Here is a 14,684-nt window from a genome sequence, read left to right as displayed (position 1 = left end):
CAACAACATGAGGCCAGTGCGGATGACACCTCTGCCCCTTAAGAGCCTTTTTGCCGACCTCCTCAGCCTCGCAATTCAGCAGTAGGTGAAATTCATGGTGCTGCTGCTCCTTGAAGGGAAGCCGCCAGAGCTGCCTCAGCAGTTGCCGCCACTGTTGCTGCCTCCACCAGGATTGGCTAATTCGGGCAGCGCCCTGCCTTGTCCCTGCCAATCAGAGGCCGCCTGGAAAGCAATGCTTTGCTGGTGGTGCTACACCTGGCACCCACCTATTCCCAAGGCCAAGGGTTGCTGAGCAACATTCGGTGTATAAGACGCACCCAATTTTTAAAGCATTTTTTTGAGATAAAAAGGTGTGTCTTATACACCGCAAAACACAGTAGCTTTTTGAAAAGGCAAAAAAACCGCTTGATCTTTGGCAAAAATTTGTTGAACTGAATCAAGAGTTAACTTGCAAATGTTACCAATCACTAAAAATTGTATTGCTTTCTTCTAGTCAATGCAGCTGATAACAAGCAGAGAGATAAGAATATGTCTTGTATCAAAGTTACAATTGATCCGTAAGTCTTTTAATAAAATATTAACATTTTTGACTGTCATTGAGGATTGGTTCATTGGGAAGGGAATATGCATTTTTCTGAACCTGTATTCTTGTAGAGTTAAATACTGTAGTAATGTAATGATTAGCATTTCTGATCACATTCAGTTTAATTGAATTTTCTGTAGAGAGTTGTCTGTCATTCAGTGAATATCTTTTTTGTTTCAATCTGGAGACACAAGTTTCCTTTGCAGTTCTTTGAATATCAGTTTAATATTCTCTTTCTAGGGAGAATAATACAATCTCTGTGTGGAATAATGGGAAAGGAATCCCTATTGTAGAGCATCAAGTAGAAAAAATGTATGTGCCAGCTCTTATTTTTGGACATCTATTAACTTCCAGTAACTACGATGATGATGAGAAGAAAGTCACAGGTCAGGAAAAAAACCCTGCAAGGCGGTTACTTTTTAAAATCTTTAATTTTCATGAAAATAATTGCATCTAAAATTTCACATTTATTTTTTCTACAGAAATTCCAATCTTTTTCACATACACAAAAATACATAAATAAGCAAAGACTCTTATTAATTTTTATTGAATATACTGGAATGAATGGTAACTAAATAAGGGATAAGAAAATGGCTTATTTAAAATTGTATATATCCAATTTTTACCATTTGTCTTATTGCGGAGATAGATGGAGAACTGCCCAATCTTGATCCTTTCACCTTTCTTTGAATATAGTAAAGGAGCAAGGAGTGTGCTCTTTTTTCAAAATGGCGACCATATATTTATGTTTGGATTGATTTTAGTGGGGAATTATGAATTGGCATATGTACCCTGCAACTGAAATGTATATCTTCAGTGTAACAAAATATGTACAATTAATATTTTTCCAGGTGGTCGAAATGGTTATGGTGCAAAGCTGTGCAATATATTCAGTACCAAATTTACAGTGGAAACAGCTTGCAACGAATATAAGAAGCTTTTTAAACAGGTATAAGAAACTTTGCACAAAAAATTGATTTCATTGTTTTTAAAATACAGGCTCCCAAACTTCATTTTACCAGCTTCTAAATTAAGGCTAGATTAGGAACTGTATTCTGCAAAAGATGAAATGTATACAGTGATCCCCCGCTCGTTGCGAGGGTTCCGTTCCAGGAGCCCCCGCAACGAGCGGGTTTTCGCGAAGTAGCGATGCGGAAGTAAAAACACCTTCTGCGCATGTGCAGATGGTGTTTTTACTCCCACAGCGCTAGCGAGGAGCCGAAGATTGGGGGCGGCGCGGCTGTTTGCCGCCGGCATGGGGGGCTTCCTAGCAGCCCCCCAAACCCGGGTTGGGGGTCCGGGGGGCGCAGTCTCTCGGCGCTTTCGTGCTGAGTCCGGGAGCGAACTCGCTCCCCGACTCAGCTGGAAAGCGCCGAGAGACAGCGTGGACAGGCCCGTTCCTTGGCGCTGTCTCTCGGTGCTGAGTCCGGGAGCGAACTCGCTCCCCGACTCAGCTGGAAAGCGCCGAGAGACAGCGTGGACAGGCCCGTTCCTTGGCGCTGTCTCTCGGCGCTTTCGTGCTGAGTCCGGGAGCGAACTCGCTCCCCGACTCAGCTGGAAAGCGCCGAGAGACAGCGTGGACAGGCCCGTTCCTTGGCGCTGTCTCTCGGCGCTTTCGTGCTGAGTCCGGGAGCGAACTCGCTCCCCGACTCAGCTGGAAAGCGCCGAGAGACAGCGTGGACAGGCCCGTTCCTTGGCGCTGTCTCTCGGCGCTTTCGTGCTGAGTCCGGGAGCGAACTCGCTCCCGGACTCAACTCGAAAGCGCCGAGAGACAGCGTGGACAGGCCCGTGCGGCGAGAATGAACGGCGTGGGCGGGCGAAGGGCGGGCGGCAGCGAGGAGTTTGCGTGGGCGGTGGGGAAACTCCTCGCTGACGCCAGCAAGAGGGGGAAGACTCAGGGAAGCCGCCCAGCAGCTGATCTCCCGGTTGCCATCTACGCATGCGTGCCCACGGGCACGCATGCGTAGATCGTATTTTGACTTCCGGGTTGAAAAATAGCGAAGTACCCTGTTCGCAATGGTTGGGGACGCAATAAACGGGGGATCACTGTACTCCCTTCAATGTACAGTATCTAACAATTCTATTGTCTTAATTCCTTTGCAGACTTGGACTGAGAATATGTCTAAAGCAGGAGAGACAAAACTGCAGCATTTTAATGGCGAGGACTTCACATGTGTTACTTTCCAGCCTGATCTGTCCAAATTTAAAATGACTGTATTGGATAAAGATATTGTGGCTCTTATGTCTCGTAGAGCCTATGACATTGCAGGATCAGCTAAAAATATTAAAGTATTCTTAAATGGAAAGGCGTTACCTGTGAGTTACTAAAATGGGCAAAAGCTCTGCTAGTGTGCAAAATTCACTGGCCCCTTTAATATGTTAACAGTCAAGATAACTTTAAGAAAAAATGGTAGAAATATTTTCACCTGTCTCCTCTGTAGGTCAAAGGATTCCGCAGTTACATAAACATGTACATAAAAGACAAAGTGGACGAAACTGGCAACGCGCTGAAAGTAGTTCATGAAGAAATTAATGACCGGTGGGAAGTGTGTCTAACCATGAGTGAAAGGGGCTTCCAACAAGTTAGCTTTGTCAATAGCATTGCTACAACTAAGGTAAACAGTTACAAAGGTATACAGGGCTTTTGTGAATCTGCCATGTAAAGATATTTCATCAAAGCATTCATTGAAGAAAACAAACTTTTCTTACTAGGCATCTATTTGTTGTAGAAGATGTGCAGCTTTTTAAAAACTTTGAACATAGCATAGCAATAGTATTTAGACTTATGTAGCGCTTCACAGTGCTTTACAGCCCTCGCTAAGCGGTTTACAGAGAGTAAGTATATTGCCGCCAACAATTTGGGACCTCATTTTACCAACCTTGGCAGGATGGAAGGCTGAGTCAACCTTAAGCAGAAATAGTATGCAGTACTACACTCTAACCACTGCACCACCGAGGCTCTTGAAACATTTTTGTAAGACTGTAATTTTACTTAAATATCTGAATTATAATTCTTGGAGATATATCCATGATGTATAAAATAGTATAAAATAAACAATTCTGCATTTTGTATTTTATTAAAAGTAATCTTCCTGTAGTTTAGAACCAAAATACATAGATTATGTAATATAGTATGATCTCAAGATCATTAGTTGAAAATGGACTAGTATACTTTCTGAGGTTGGAGTTATTTTTTCTTAAGCTTTTCTTTGAACCTAATTAACAATGTAGAGAAATTGTAATGATTATTAAGAAGCAAATATAACAACAACAAATATAGGTAGTCCTCAATTTACAACAGTTTGTTTAGTGACCAGCACTGAAAAAAGTAACATAACCAGTTTTCACATTTACAATTGTTGTAGCATTCCCATGGGCATGTCATCAAAATTCAGGTGCTCGGGCAATTGATAGATATTTATGAGGGTTGTAGTTTCTCAGGGTCATGTGATCCACTTTTGCACCTATCTGGCTAACAACTACAGTGATTAACTTAACCATGGCAAGAAATATTGTAAAATGGGGAAAACTCATTTAACAAATGTGTCATTTAGCAACAAAAATTTTGAGCTGAATTGTTGTAAGTTGAGAACTACCTGTATAGCAAACTCCTAATAAAGCAGAGATTTTACAGAATAAAAGTCTAACTCTATTTTAGGTTACTGTACTAACAACCGTATTTTACAGAGTATAAGATGCACCTAAATTTTAGAGGAGGAAAAAATATTCTGAACCAAATGGTGTAGTAGTATATTATTTAATAAAATACCAGTGTAACAATACTTTTTACAACCATGTACACTATTTACAAACTTCAAACTTGACAGCTTTAAGACTTGTGGGCTTCAACTCCCAGAATTACTCCTCCAGTCACGCTAGCTCAGGAATGGATGTTGAAGTCCACAAATCTTAAACTTGCCAAATTTGAACACCTTGCATCCCTAACCAGGGATATTCAAATTTGATAGCTTTCCTCCAGTCATGCTAGCTCAGGAATGGATATTGAAGTCCACAGGTCATAAACTTGCCAACTTTAAGACTTGTGGACTTCAATTCCCAGAATTCCTCCTCCAGTCACGCTAGATGGGGTAATTGGAAGGCAAAAACACCCTTGTTTTTGCGAAACCTGGCCTGTTTTGTGGTTTGTAGGGTGGGTTTTTTGGGGGGGGTGTCAAATTTTGGTGGGCAAAGGGTCTGGGAAGCCTGCAGAGAGTACCTGGGGGATAGCGGGAAAAAAATTCATTAAAAATGGGGCATTTTTGCCTTTCCCCAGTCCCCAGAAGCTTTCTGCAAGCTTCACGGAGCCTCTGCCCACCCTATTTTTGCAAAACAGAAAACGCACCCCATTTTTCACAATGGGATGCAGGGGCGGGGTTTTGGGAAGCCAAAAATGGCTGTATTTAGTGTACAAGACACACCAACATTTCCATCCTCTTTTAGGGGGAGAATGGGTGTGTCTTATACTCCAAAAAATATGATACTACTTTTATACTTTGATATGTCTACATTACCAAAATACATGTAATATCCTCTTATAATGACTTTTCTTCTAGGGTGGCAGACATGTAGATTATATTTGTGACCAGATTATCAACAAGCTCATAGATATAGTAAAGAAAAAAAACAAAGGTGGAGTTGGAATAAAGCCTTTCCAGGTATTGTCTCTTTTTTGTTTCTTTTTCACAAATCTTATATTTATTCTAATTGAAAAATCATACTGGAATGTTTAATGTTTCCAATGCTTTTCAGTCTTATAAAAGAATAGTTAGATCTTTAGTGATTCTGTCATGTTGTCCTCAATATGGGCATTTAATTTAATTTAATTAATCTGATTTATATGCCGCCTAATCCCAATGGGACTCAGGGCAGCTTACAACAAATAATACATACAATAAACAAAGTCAAATAATTAGTAACGAGAACAGTAAAACCCCTAATAAACTCTAATGAACTTATCCAATCAAACCCACATACATAAAGAATAGTTACAAATCAGATGAGATAAAATGTTACGTTCATAGACCCCTGGCTTGCCAGCAAAGCCAGGTACTCACAGCTTTTCGGGAGGACAGTAGTGTGGGAACAATATGAACATCGGAGTGTAGTTGGTTCCATAACATTGGGGCAGCCACACAGAAGGCCCTACCTTGCAGTCCCGCCAGCCTGCGTTGCTTGGCTGATGGGACCTGGAGGAGGCCAGCTCTGTGTTCTCTTATAGGTCTGTAGCAGGAGGCGGTCCCATAAATAATCTGGTCCTGAGCCATATAAGGCTTTATAGGTAATAACCAACACCTTGAATTGGGACCGGAGACCAATTGGTAGCCAGTGCAACGTGCGGAGCTTTGGTGTTATATGGGTGTTTCTAGGAACACCCATAACAGCTCGTGCAGCTGCATTCTGGACTATCTGTAGTCTCCGAACAATCTTCAAGGCTAGCCACTTGTAGAGTGCTTTGGAACAATGTTGATGGGAGATGATGAGGGCCTGAGTGACCATGTGCATAGCCTCCTGGCCCAAATAGGGTCTCGACTGGTATATCAGACGAACCCAGGCAAAGGTCCCCCTAGCCACAGCCAAGAGATGGTGGTCAATGCTCAGCTGTGGATATAGGAGGACACCTAAGTTATGAACCTATTAGGGGGTTAAAGCCCCCCCCCCCCCAATAATTGCTAGACAGATGGAATGGTCCTTTGGAGAAAATGCACAGGGCCACTTGGTCTTGTCGGGGTTGAGCTTGAGCCTGTTTAATCCCATCCAGATCTTACAGCTTCCAGGCACCGGCACATTACATCAACCACTTTACTGAATTGGCATGAGTGGAGAGGTATAATTGGGTATCATCAATGTATTGATGATACTGCAGCCTGTGCTGTCAGATGATCTCACCAAGCGGTTTCATGTAAATGTTAAATAGAGGGGAGAGGACCGACCCCTGGGGAACCCTACAAAGTAGGGATCTCTGTCCCCCTCACTAACACCAACTACAAATGACTAGAGAAATAGGAGAACCACTGTAAAACGTTGCCCCCCTCAAGATGCCAAAGAAGGATACCATGGTCGATGATATTGAAGGCCGCTGAGAGGTCAAGAAGCACCAAGATAGAGGAATAAATTCCTATCCCAGGCCCACAAGAGATCATCAGCGTGACCAAAGCGGTTTTCGTGCCGTGACCAGTCCTGAAACCAGACTGAAAAGGGTCAAGATAATCGGCTTCACCCAAAGTTGGAGTGGCATCACCTTCTCTACAACCTTACCCAACAAGGGTAGGTTGGAGACTGGCCTAAAGTTCTTCAACTCGGCTAGATCCAGGGATGCTTTCGTGAGGATGGGTTGCCCAACCACCTCTTTCAGTGGCTGCGGAAAAGACTACTCTCTCAAGGAAGCATTAATCAACACCTGGATTCAGTCACATGTCACCTTTCTGCTTGCCGAAACCAGCCAGGAGAGACACTGATTCAGTAAGCATGGGGAGGAACTTACAGCTCCCATAATAAATACAGGCTGGGCAAAATAGTGTAAATAAAGGAATATTTTCAATGATAGGATTTGCATAAAGTTTAATTACAAAATATATATATTATTAGGATTGTAAAGCTCTTCAAATTTGAAGACAAAAAAAAGGCTTTGGGGCACATGAAGACACGTGTAGCATTTGTCTATTCCTTAAAATGCATACCTTTTGTAATTCTGCAGTTATTACATAATCTCAGGAAAATATGTGTTGAAAAAGTTTCGGACAACTTCACTATGTGTGTTTTCAAATGCTATAAAATATATTTGTGCCTCTGAATCTAAAGTCTTGCATAACCTAGCTTTCAGATCCCATATAGCCGTGATGGAGAACATCTGGTATGCGTGCCACATCTGAGTGCACACTCACCAGCTGATTTGTGGCCTTCTGGAGGCAGGAAGGCCATTTTCGCCCTCGCTTCAGAAAAACCTCCAGAGCTTGTAGATGGCAAAAAACGGATGCTATGGGTCTGCTGGAAGTTTGGAGGCTTCAGTGAGGTCTGGGTACATTGGGGTGGGGGGCAGCACAGTGGATTGCATGTATGAGCCGGGAGAAGGCATTGCATTATGGTTGTAGGCACCCGAGTAAAAAAGGTCCACCATCACTGCCTCATAGCATTTTAAACCAATAAATGCTGCCTTTAGAAAACATATTTTTACCTTATTCTATATAGTGATCAACCACTTTGTTTCAGCATCCTATCTGTTTTGAAGATAACATGATCTGCTTTGCAGACATTTTTGTGTAATCTTTTGGAAATAGTTTCCATCATTTCCCAAGAGATATTGACAGTTTGGGTACTTATTATTTGGTAACCATGGTTGTTTCGGAAATATAGCCAACCGGTTTGTTAAAAATGTACCATCTTCTTAATTCCAGGTGAAGAATCATGTGTGGATATTCATAAACTGCCTGATTGAAAATCCAACTTTTGACTCCCAAACAAAAGAAAATATGACTCTTCAAGCAAAGAATTTTGGTTCAGTATGCAAATTCAGTGAAAAGTTCATGAAGGGGGTGAGTATTTACTTCATAATTTATGCTGGGAATTCTGATGAACAAAAAATCAATCCAGCAATCAGACACCTTATGGAACAATTCAGAATTCTTTCAGCATCATTTTTCACTTTCGTTTTCTAGGCTGCCGGTTGTGGCATAGTGGAAAGCATTTTGAATTGGGTCAGATTTAAAGCCCAGACACAACTAAATAAGAAATGTTCTGCTGTTAAGCACACTCGGATTAAAGGAATTCCTAAACTGGATGATGCCAATGATGCTGGTATGTGTTCAAGTATTAAAAGCATTGAAGTCTAACTTTTTTTTTTACCAGTTATATTTAGAAACATAGAAGTCTGACGGCAGAAGAAGACCTCATGGTCCATCTAGTCTGCCCTTATACTATTTTCTGTATTTTATCTTAGGATGGATATATGTTTATCCCAGGCATGTTTAAATTCAGTTACTGTGGATTTATCTACCACATCTGCTGGAAGTTTGTTCCAAGGATCTACTACTCTTTCAGTAAAATAATATTTTCTCATGTTGCTTTTGATCTTTCCCCCAACTAACTTCAGATTGTGTCCCCTTGTTCTTGTGTTCACTTTCCTATTAAAAACACTTCCCTCCTGGACCTTATTTAACCCTTTAATATATTTAAATGTTTCGATCATGTCCCCCCTGAGTCAATTTGTAAAGGGATAGATAATTCTTTAGCCCCTCACATTTTTGACACCCCAATAAATTCTTCAAGATAAGGATGCTGAATGCTCATGGCATGACCTTTTTTGTGTCCTTTAAAACAATTGAAGCTCTCAAAGGTCAGGACATAATAACACTAAAAATGATTGTTTGCCTTTCCAGGTTGTAAGAAAGCTATTTATCCTTTTGTAAAACTATGCAACTCCTGAATGGATGCAAGATTCAAATTTTTAGTTACAGAAATTGTATGTAGGTGTTGTGGGGATTAAGGTTCTTGGGATTAATAGAAAAGAACCAAATCTTCACTTAGGGACAGTTTACATTGTAGCCAAGATTATCCATGGAGAAGACTTTTTGAGCTCAGGATTTAAACAAGAGGTCCTTGAGGCTCCTTGCGTTTAGTTGTTTTCTTATAGAAGTTTCATAACCCAAACTTCAATTATATATATCCCTCTCTACACACACACCGTATTTTTCACACACCTTTTTCCTCCCTAAAAGAGGCTGAAAATTCAGGTGTGTCTTATACTCTGTAGCTTTTTTTGGAGCTTTCCCCCCTAGACCTAACTAGGTGCTAGCAATCTTCCCAGCTCTTATTTTGCAGATTCTTTCATTGTTACCCTCCGCCTAGAATGTTCTCCAAGCCTTAAATTTTAGCAGTTTTTTTTCCATTGCTCTAACTTGCTCCAAATGTTTCTTTCCCGCCGTAGCCAGGTGCTAACAATATTCACAGCTCTTACCCACTTGCAAGCTCTTTCACATTACTCTCTATGAATAATGCTTTCCAAATCCTGTCTTTGTAGGGTTTTTTATTGTTCTACTTGCTCCGAATCTTGCTTTCCTGCCCTAACCAGGTGCAAACAATGTTCCCAGCTCTTACCGGCTTGCAAGCTCTTTCATTGTTACCCTTTGCGAAGAATGTTTTCCAAGCCTGTGCAGGGTTTTTTTTTTCCATTGCTCTACTTGCTCAAAAAGCGAAGGCGAAGGGCGGGCGAGCCGCGGGCGCTCAGGCAGGCGGCGGACAAGCCGTTCGCTCGCGCCGCTTCCCAGCTGAGTCCTGAAGCCAATTCGCTTCAGGACTCAGCTGGGAAGCGGCGCGAGCGAACGGCGTGGGCGGGCGAAGGGCGGGCGAGCGGCAGCGAGGAGTTTGCGTGGGCGGTGGGGAAACTCCTCGCTGATGCCCGCCGCTCGCCCTCCCGCCAGCAAGAGGGGGAAGACCCAGGGAAGCCGCCCAGCAGCTGATCTGCCCGGCGCCATCTACGCATGCGTGCCCATAGGAAAAAAGGGCGCGCATGCGCAGATGGTGTTTTGACTTCCGGGTTGAAAAATCGCAATTTAGCCCGTTCGCAATGATCGGGATCGTGATACCCGGGGGATCACTGTACATTGAGAGCAAACCTCAATCCTTACTAGCAACTGATGATGTTACTCAGTTTGGATAATAAAACATCCACAAGAAAACAATCAAGCTTAAGGAGCACTAAGAACTTCAAAGTTATCTGTCTCGTTTTCCTGAATTGTGTTTTACCAAAACAGGAATGAAATCTCTGCTTCTTGGAATCAGAACATTGGGAGAGCATAGTGTACCATTAGAATACTGAATGGTGATATTTAATTCTCTTTCAGGGAGCAAGAATTCTTCCAACTGCACTCTCATTTTGACAGAAGGAGATTCAGCTAAGACACTGGCTGTTTCTGGCCTTGGAGTTGTGGGTAGGGACAAATTTGGAGTATTTCCCCTGCGAGGAAAACTACTTAATGTACGGGAAGCCTCCCACAAACAGGTTAGTTAGCAATATTTTGCAAACATTCCTGTGATCCTTTTAGGTAGTCTTCAACTTAAGACACAATACAGCCCCAAAACAGCCATTTCTGATCAAGACAGTTGTTAAGTCTCATTTTACAACCTTTCTTGCCATAATTGTTAAATGAATCACTGCAGTTGTTATATTAGTAACACAGTTAAGTGAATCTGGCTTTCCCATTGGCTGCTTGTCAGAAGTTCATAAAAGGGAGAGACCATTGGGAGGCTATAGTTGATGCAAGTGAAAAATGATCATAAGTCATTTTTTCAGTGCCATTGCATCTTTGAATGATTGTAAGTCAAGGAACTGGATTTTTTTTTTTTAAAAAACCCCAGAAGCATTAGCCTTTATTTAAATTTTAACTCAAAAGTGTATTAATAAAACTGAAGAAGCTTCTTGGATGAAATGTCTTAAATAAAAAACAAAGTCCAATTGCCTCTTGAAAAAGCACCTTTGGGACAACCATGACCTGGATTACTGAGAATCCTCATATACAGTGGTACCTCGGTTCTCGAACGCTTTGGTTTTCGTACATTTCGGATACCGAACAAAGTTTTCTGCAAAAATTTGCTTCGGTATCCGAACAAAAATTCGGATACTGAACAGAAAATTTTGTTTACTATCCGAAATGTAAGATCTGAGGAGACGAGGTGAGAGGGAATGGGAGTCGGAATCCCGACACGCCCCTCCTGGCCGCCCTCTTAACAGCCTCCCAGTCTCTACCTTGTAACTGCTCCAAGCTGCAGGAAGGGTAGGGCTGGCTGCAATACCAGCAGCTTCGGGGGGCTCCTTTCCACAGCGGTTCAGTTCGTTACCTCCAGGCAGCTGCACCAACTTTTTCTTTCCCGGCGGTGGCTCCGGCGGCTTCCCTTCATCACGTGACGTTCCTGACGCTGTTGCTGCTCCTCGAAGGGAAGCCGCCGGAGCCGCCGCCGGGAAAGAAAAAGTTGGTGCAGCTGCCTGGAGGTAACGAACTGAACCGCTGTGGAAAGGAGCCCCCCGAAGCTGCTGGTATTGCAGCCAGCCCTACCCTTCCTGCAGCTTGGAGCAGTTACAAGGTAGAGACTGGGAGGCTGTTAAGAGGGCGGCCAGGAGGGGTGTGTCGGGATTCCGACTCCCATTCCCTCTCACCCCGTCCCCTCAGATCTTTATCCCATAGGAAATAGAGGAAATACTGTAGATTTAATTGGTTCCCAGCAAGTAAATGGGCTGGGAACCAATTAAATCCATTTCCATTATTTCCTATGGGATAAATTAATTCGGTTCTCGACCAAATCGGTTCTCAACCACACTTCTGGAACGGATTGTGGTCGAGAACCGAGGTACCACTGTACATGTATTTATAAAACCATGCAGTGATTAGTTTTTGAAGTAAAGAGTTTTGCTATTTTTCTTCAACAATATAATGACTATCCCCTCTGCTCAAGAGAATCTTCACTGAAATGTGACTGCATTAGACTAGGTAATATATTGGTTACTTGCAATACCTGGAGGGTTTTCCCCCACGAGTTGTGCTGCTGAGATTTAGTAGTAAAATATCAGGTATCAAATATTTATAGATGAAATACAAAAACCTTCCTACCCCAAAAAAAACAGGCTAGAAATATCATCCCTACTCCCTTTGATGAAATCGCTGCTGGTATTGTGGCATTTGATTTTGCAATCTGCCATAGATTTTAAATGAATAGATGAGTTGGGGTGACTAGAATTTAACAATGCTTCCCTCCAGGGTTAATGTGAGAAGAATAAGTTTGTATTCTGAATCTAAGAAAATGATGGGCTTTTTCAGATAATGGAGAATGCGGAAATTAACAACATTATTAAGATTATGGGGCTGCAATATAAGAAGAGCTACGATGATGAAGAATCGCTCAAAAGCCTTCGCTATGGAAAGATCATGATCATGACTGATCAGGTCAGTCATAATGCCAGAGGCAATGGTATTGTAATCAGGCAAAGGGACTCTCTCAGCCAATGCCTTCAGTTGATATAATATATCTCCTAATCAAAATGTTCTAGATTTCATATTTTATTTATTAAAATATAAAATACAGAAATACAAAGAAAAATGAAAATAAAGGAAGAAAAGGTAAAGGAGAGGAAAAGAAGAAAATTGATTTCCAATTCCTTTTGATTCAATAGAATAAAGTACAGTGTTCCCTTGATTTTCGCGGGTTCGAACTTTGCGGAAAGTCTATACCACGGTTTTTCAAAAATATTAATTAAAAAATACTTTTTAAATTAATTTTTCCCTATACCACGGTTTTTCCCACCCGATGACGTCATATCTCATCGCCAAACTTTCATCTGCCTTTAATAAATAAACATGGTGAGTAATAATCTGAATGGTTGCTAAGGGAATGGGAAATTGCAATTTAGGGGCTTAAAGTGTTAAGGGAAGGCTTGTGACACTGTTCATAGCCAAAAATAGTGTATTTACTTCCGCATCTCTACTTCGCGGAAATTCGACTTTCGCGGGTGGTCTTGGAACGCATCCCCCGCGAAAAGCGAGGCAACACTGTACTAACATACTACCTCAATGTTTTACTTTAAATAATAACAACAATAATAGCTATTATAACAATAAGCTTACGTAATCAGCAAAACTTAAAATCAAAGATTTGGAGGGGGTCCATTTAAGACACAAAATTCAAATGTTTTCAGGCAGAAAGAAAGTCAATTATATTTTTAATCAAAGAACTCAATTAAACCATCACTGCTAACTCCACCTATTTTAGCCATTTCTCCATTGTGGGAATCAAGCATCCTTCGATTTTTGTGCATAAGGTATCCTTGTTGGTGTCAACATATATAACTGAAAAGTTCAGTGTAATATTTTTTTAGTTCTTTATCTATTAAACATAAAAATCTGGTTTTATATTAACTAAGTACTGTATCTTCTATATTAAGATTCATTTCCCCCATTAATTTTTGTGGTACCTTTATATATTCTTGACAATTTATCCAGTGTTAGTTACCAATGGTACATCATCTTATAAAAACTTCTTTTAAATTATAATGTAATTAATTCTAACTTAAACCACATATTTCTCATTGTTCAAGTATTGTATCCAAAATTCCTTGCCAACTGAATTGTATAATGCTGAACATATTCATTCTCCAGGTTTAATTTAATAGCATTTTATAAATCTTACCAGTAATATTTATTTTATTGGATTTCTATGCCGCACCTCTCCAGAGATTGTTATGTATGTTCATTACTACACAATAGAAATTCCAGTTCTTTTTTTTCTTTTTTTTTTGCAAAATCAAATCCACAGCTTTTTAAATGTAATTTAATCTTTCTTTCAATTGTATGGATGTAAACTAATGGCAAACATATCCTTCTCCTTCTAATTCCTCTTAAATTTGAGGATAAGGTCACCATAAATATTATAACATTATAAATAATATTATTTAAATATTTGACCATAAATCCATCAGTCTGGCTTGCCACCAAAAAAAAAAAGTTTCCTGGCATGATATCTGAAGGTGTACCTTTGCAGATAAACTTACTTTTTATTTATTCCAAGCTCTAATGAAGTACAGTGATCCCTCGGTTAGCGCGGGGGTTACGTTCCAAGACCTCCCGCGCTAACCGATTTCCGCGTTATACTGGATGCGGAAGTAAAAAAACCTTCTGCGCATGCGCGCCCTGGCCGCACATGCGCAGAAGGTGGAGCGACGCAAATTCGGAGGCTGGCAATGCAATGGTGATTTTTCCGGGCTCCTTGCCGCTACCCCCCGCCCGCCCGATTCGCCCCGCTCACCGGCTTTCTTGGGGCAGCGCTGGCGGCAATGGCAAACCTCCCTCCTTCCCTTCTCTCCTTCCTCTCACCGGCTTTCTTGGGGCAGCGCTGGCGGCAATGGCAAACCTCCCTCCTTCCCTTCTCTCCTTCCTCTCACCGGCTTTCTTGGGGCAGCGCTGGCGGCAATGGCAAACCTCCCTCCTTCTCTTCTCTCCCTCCCTCCTTCCCTCCTTCTCTCCCTCCTTCCTTCTCTCCTTCTCTTCTCTCCCTCCCTTCTCTCCCTCCCTCCTTCCTTCCCTCCTTCTCTCCCTCCCTTCTCTCCCTCCTTCCTTCCCTC

General features: G+C 41.7%; 1 protein-coding gene across 1 annotated transcript in view; it reads left to right on the top strand.

Moving 5' to 3' along the window:
• The window catches only part of TOP2A (DNA topoisomerase II alpha), a 63,638-nt gene that overhangs the window by 6,897 nt on the left and 42,057 nt on the right, over positions 1-14,684 (top strand). The window contains exons 4-13 of the mRNA XM_070729661.1: positions 494-557; positions 824-969; positions 1,435-1,532; positions 2,687-2,899; positions 3,025-3,198; positions 5,137-5,238; positions 7,975-8,112; positions 8,236-8,374; positions 10,420-10,577; positions 12,388-12,513. Coding sequence (XP_070585762.1) covers positions 494-557; positions 824-969; positions 1,435-1,532; positions 2,687-2,899; positions 3,025-3,198; positions 5,137-5,238; positions 7,975-8,112; positions 8,236-8,374; positions 10,420-10,577; positions 12,388-12,513 — 1,358 coding nt within the window. The remainder of the gene's footprint in view (positions 1-493; positions 558-823; positions 970-1,434; positions 1,533-2,686; positions 2,900-3,024; positions 3,199-5,136; positions 5,239-7,974; positions 8,113-8,235; positions 8,375-10,419; positions 10,578-12,387; positions 12,514-14,684) is intronic.

The sequence above is a fragment of the Erythrolamprus reginae genome, chromosome Z, assembly GCF_031021105.1.
Source record: "Erythrolamprus reginae isolate rEryReg1 chromosome Z, rEryReg1.hap1, whole genome shotgun sequence".
NCBI lineage: Eukaryota > Metazoa > Chordata > Lepidosauria > Squamata > Dipsadidae > Erythrolamprus > Erythrolamprus reginae.
This window is presented reverse-complemented; position numbering and strand designations above follow the sequence as displayed.